Consider the following 5,243-nt stretch of genomic DNA (forward strand, 5'->3'; position numbering starts at 1 on the left):
TTTCCGCAGCTCAACTGCATGATCCCCCATCACGAGCTTCACGCTGCCTCTGCCGTCAGGCAACGGCAAGACACCAAGACTTTCGTCATTGGAAGAAGCGATTTTCAATTCAAATTCAAGATCCGCGTCTAACTTTCTCAATCTGGTGTTCTCTGGGAAAATAGAGTTTTGCTCCAAGACTTGAGAGACCGTTGCGATTTCCTCTTTGCTGATATGGTTTCCCGGGTAGTAAGTACTTTGAGTGGTCTCTCCCGGATATCCAAGGCTGAAGGGCGGTGATGAATAAACAGCGTCAGCAAACGAGCCATACAAAGCCTGAAGTCTGTCAGACTTGGTTGCAATTTTTGCAAAGACGGCTTTGGGGATGGCCGGGATGAACTTCTGGTCGCCGGATCCCTAGCATAATTAGTGGAATAGACTTGACTAAGTTTTGCAACGACAAACAAAGTAGTTTCCTAGGTTCGATAAAAAGGTTGCCGCGTAAGTGAGAAATTGACGCGTCTCTTCGATTCCGATCTCATCGGCAAGTTGATCCCAATTGCCGTTCCAGGCCGCGTGAAGCTCGAGAATGAAGTCAAATATTGACAGCGATTCCGGTGAGGTTTGCCGCAGAACTATTCTCGCCCCGTGCCATGCTGCACTGCGCGAGTGTCAGCAGTCGTGTCTCTCTGGCATTTCATTTCATCACCTACTGTGCCAAATGATGGGCATATCTCTGCTGCGACTTGGTCAAGCCTTCAAATTGCGACCTGACGTCTAGTCGGAAGACCTGAACAGACTGAGCCTCCATGACAGCTCAGAATCAAGGTTGGACGTTATTCGCAATGTTGTGAAACTTTGACAGATTGAGCTTTGTTTGTGGAAGGATAAAAGCCTTTCTCTCCGAGACTCAAAGTTCTTATCACTGCCTGGTGCGGGGTGGTTGTTCAGGTACTAGTAGGCGGCCCCGCAGTGACTGTCGTATCATAAGGTATATGGGAAGTATGGGTTTGTACACTGCAGAGCGGATTGGGCTCGCGTAACTACAAATAATAGCCTGAAAGAACAGTCAGTGTCCGGACATGACCCTGTTTTTGTTGGTTGGGTTGGTTGGTTGAACTTTGGTCTATTCCGCGCCGATTGTACGGGTGAGAACAGCGGGCGCTAATTTCGATCATCGGAACTTGTGGTTTCCACGGTCCAATCGAGCAGCCCAATCACACTACCTTAAGCTCTGAACAGCACAGAATGAACCCAATAACATGGATTGCTTAGACAAATTCCTCCGTAATACTTAATGTTTTTCCTTCTGGCACTGGTCAGCCACGAGTCACCCCTTGAACGGAAAAAGAGATTGTGCCGGTCGACTATCTCAGTGTGCATCACCTAGGTAATTAGCATTGTGTGGTTCCGAATTTGCAGATTGCCTGCACTATGGGCGGACCAGTCAGTTCAGCAGTTAAGACATCAGTATAACCACAGAATCCGTTGCTCTACTCAAGGGCAGATGAGAAACCTTATCATTCGCATTCGAACGCTGATACTTCTGCTTCAAGCCATTTCTTTATGTTCTGAGAGACGCCGAGTCCAGAGCATATATCGGGAGGAGCGTTGCTCGTAACTCCTTGCAAGTAACCAAGGACTCAAGCGTACTCCTTCCTGGATAAGCTGCTGATCTTATCAGTCAGGAATTGCTGTCTTTGAATGAGTTCTGTCTTGGCAAGAAGCCCGCAAGAGCCGCAAATTTCACGGTTAGATCTCACGTAAGGCGAGTTATCGGTTCATCAGGTAGCTTCTATGCAATAAGCAGGCTGTGGTCGTTGACCATGTACAATGACGCGGACAATGTGCAGAGCCTGCTTATTCACCACTTCAAATTCCGCCTGATAGTCTGCCTACATACAGCAGCCCTGAACGATACGCGAACTGATTCCGCAATCTGCAAAATAACTGCCTAGTAGTAGCCCCCAGTCAAAGCAACTTGGACCAATCACATGATCTCCAAGTTCAACGTCATTTTTGGATGTTTATTAATTTTGATATTTGATCCTTTTCCAATTTTGATTACCCCCTCCTTTCCTGTGCTTTGTGAAAAATACAAGTAGACTCGGAGCATAAATGAGCTGTCAGCCCTCACTTGCGCTCTGTGGGACTTCGCCTCTTAAGGGGCAGTAGCCTTGACAGAGGTAGTGGTGAACTCGGCACAGCCCTGTCCTTGCGCAGACACAGTTACCTGCGCCTTGTTATCGTGGCCGTTCAAGCAGGCGCCGCCAGAGGCAACAAGCTGGTTGCCAGACTGGGCTACGAACTCAACGTTCTTCGAAGCGCAATCCTCGGCCCGGAAAGCGGTGCCGTTAAAGCCGACGCAAGCCTGCTTGTTCACCAAGTCAGGTCTGAAGCCAGCAGTGAAAGAACGCTGCACGAGAAGAACGTTATTGCCGCCCTGAGTCGAGGGGGTGATCTGTCTGTCCGCAGCGGTGTTGACACAGGCAGCGTTGACGATCTCGCCTAGCAGAACAGGTTAGTATACGGTCACCTCGGGTAATATTGGAAGCGCTGAAGCGCAGAGAGTCATACCGTTGTTGCGGAAAGTGAGGCACTCGTTTCCGGGTACGCCACCCTGCTCCTTGAAGACGAGAGTGCTACCGCCCTTCTTGATGGCCTGGCGCTTAGACAGATCTTCGGCGGGCATGGCGGCCACGAAGGTGGCAAGGGCCAGGGAAAGAGCCGCGGTGAACTTCATGTTTGCTGAGAAGACGAAAAGGTTGGGTAAAAGAATTGAAAAGTTAAGTTATATGAACAGTTAAAACGAAACAAGGGACCAGCCGAACGAAGAGAAGGTTTGCAAGTTGGAAAGTCGAGTGAGCGAATGGGATGAATCTCAAAACAAGTGAGACACAGAAGTCGAGGTCATCGAGTCGTCTTTAAATCCAAGCCAGCGACACCGCCAGACTGCGGCACCCAGGCTGCAGACTGGAGAAACTGAGTCTGGTAAGGGAAATTAAGCTTGATGCGACACGTCGCACCGCCTTCAAACCACCCCTCACACCTGCGACCTTAAAACGGGCTATACCGATCAGCCATACGAAAAAGATGAGGTGAAGGCGGCCCCGGCCCAAACAAGGAGGCCAGGAGAAGAAGAGACGAGTTTTGACCTGGTGTCAGCTTTTGCCGAGTTTGTCCAGCACCCCTCTCCCAAAACGACGAACCCCCAAGCAAAGGCTAAGCAGGGGTGCATTGACGCCGTCGCCAACAACCAAAAAGAGGAAAACCCCACCACCACAGCCATTCGCTGAAACGTCTCAAGATCGGTCGGTTGCAGGGTTGCGCCCAGCCGAATCTGGGGAACCACGCCTACAGTCCTACCAGTACGCCAGAAATACGGTTTCATCATGGCACCTCGTCAAGGAGCCGCATAACTTTAGACTGGCTGCCATCTTATGTAATTTCGGATATCTCGGTGTCAGACTTTGGTTGGCAGGGCGGGAGATGACCCAGATTTGCGCTTGGAACCGAAGATCCCATCTTTTTGGGAGGATCGAAGGGGGGGATGATGGCCATCAAGGGGGCGCTCTTTGGGTTGAAACCAGCAGCCTCTCGTCTCGAAGTCCACTCGGATCACACTCTATCTCGCTTTCGGAAGGTTTTGTCGGTTTTATGAGATGATCGTGGAATGCCTCTCTATGTCTATTTACATGCAGACTTTGGAATACCGGTCTTGTTGCTACCTGAACCTCTGTCACTTTCCTTCTCTTCTTCTTACCGAACTAGTCACTAGGCACGGGAAAGTTGACGACTCTTCCGCGTTTCTACATCAGCCCTAAAGACAGGGTGGTCATCTTCAAATCAACACAAGGTAGCTAGTGTTATGGGTATTCCAAAGATGAATACTCCGCTCGCAGTTCTGTCATAAAGACACCAATTACCTTAGCCCAACCTCTATGGGAAATTTCACAGTTTAGAGACTTTACAAAGAGTACACGCCTCGGAGTCAGGGCCCAACCTTGGTAGATCACGAAGGTACTCGCCCCTCAAAGTTCAGCTTGGTTCTTTCTAGGTCATCCAATCAATCTCAGCATGATACATCAATACGACTGCCCGGCATTCTCGGTCATGAGAGGAGTTGAAAGTGATCCAATGGCCGGGCTCGGGACTAAATAAAAACAAAGTTGTGTCAATTGAAATTGTCTCAACTATGGCTGTTCACCACATCTCGCTCTGATGAAAGCCAAAGGTATGGTGTGATATGAGCAACCCAGCGACTTTAAGCGACTTGACATCTTGTCTTAGGGTAAGAAGTTCGTCACAGTGAAAACTAGATCAGTGACTCTGCGTGTTCAAATTGTACCTCAGCATTTCCCGCCTCGCTGCATGACCTCTCACGCTGTGTCTACGGTCTTTCGCACCAACGTCTTGAACACACGCTCCACTGGAGAAGACTCAAGAGGCGACCTGCTTAAACGTCCGAGCAGGCAGATCGCGAAGATATGCATATTTTTCTATCATCTGTAACCTCATTGGCCGTAAAGTTGAAGCAGTGTAACCCAAAGCGGCGAAAACGCGGACATGAGGTCCCAACATGCATGGAGCTCCGCCATCTGCCTCTGCAGCCTGCCCTGCTCCCGAGAGGCATCCAAGGGCGCAGCTACCTTTCTTCAGCCGGCTATATGAAATTTCGCTACCTGGGCACGACCAATTGAGGTAGCTTTCAGGGTAATGAGGTACCCTTTTACTTTCTAATCTAAGCACTATGCTAGATTTAAGTTGAGCTAAGTAAACAAACCAAATAGAAGGAAAGTTTGGCTGTATCAATCCCACATTGTTACCGATAAGACACCCTACTTGGTTACTGTGGTCGAACTGACTTCTGTAGCCATCCATAAGTGACTAAAAATGGACTACTAGCCGCCGACGGGTCTCTGAATTGCATCCTCCCTTCCGACTTCCAACAGAGTGATAATGTACTTCCGCTTTCTCACCAGCCAATAAGGCATCCAAACCCATTAGTAGAAAATTATGTGACTACTCGAATGTTCCATATATTATGTGTTCTCATTAGAGATCTCCCCCGACTAGAGTAAGCCCTGATTCAACTTCGCTGCCTTATAGCTATCTATCTCATTATCCATCACTCATCATCTCGCACAGGCCCACAGCCCCAAACCAGCCTCATCTACCTATTAGCAAGCGACATAGATCAGCTATCCAACACACAGAGATGGATCTAAACTGTACTTGACCCGAAGGCCCTCTCAATGCATCCG

General features: G+C 49.1%; 1 protein-coding gene across 1 annotated transcript; it reads right to left on the bottom strand.

Moving 5' to 3' along the window:
* Nucleotides 1–2,140: 2,140 nt before the first annotated feature.
* On the bottom strand, nt 2,141–2,722 carry N0V96_010622 (uncharacterized protein; the record flags this gene model as incomplete). The annotated part of the gene is made up of 2 exons (XM_053189331.1): nt 2,141–2,487; nt 2,557–2,722. 2 exons carry the CDS (start codon nt 2,720–2,722, stop codon nt 2,141–2,143), a joined length of 513 nt encoding a protein of 170 aa, XP_053053319.1.
* Nucleotides 2,723–5,243: the final 2,521 nt, after the last annotated feature.

Source organism: Colletotrichum fioriniae (genome assembly GCF_027942845.1).
Source record: "Colletotrichum fioriniae strain IMI 355084 chromosome Unknown scaffold_15, whole genome shotgun sequence".
In the NCBI taxonomy this organism is placed as follows: Eukaryota; Fungi; Ascomycota; class Sordariomycetes; order Glomerellales; family Glomerellaceae; genus Colletotrichum; species Colletotrichum fioriniae.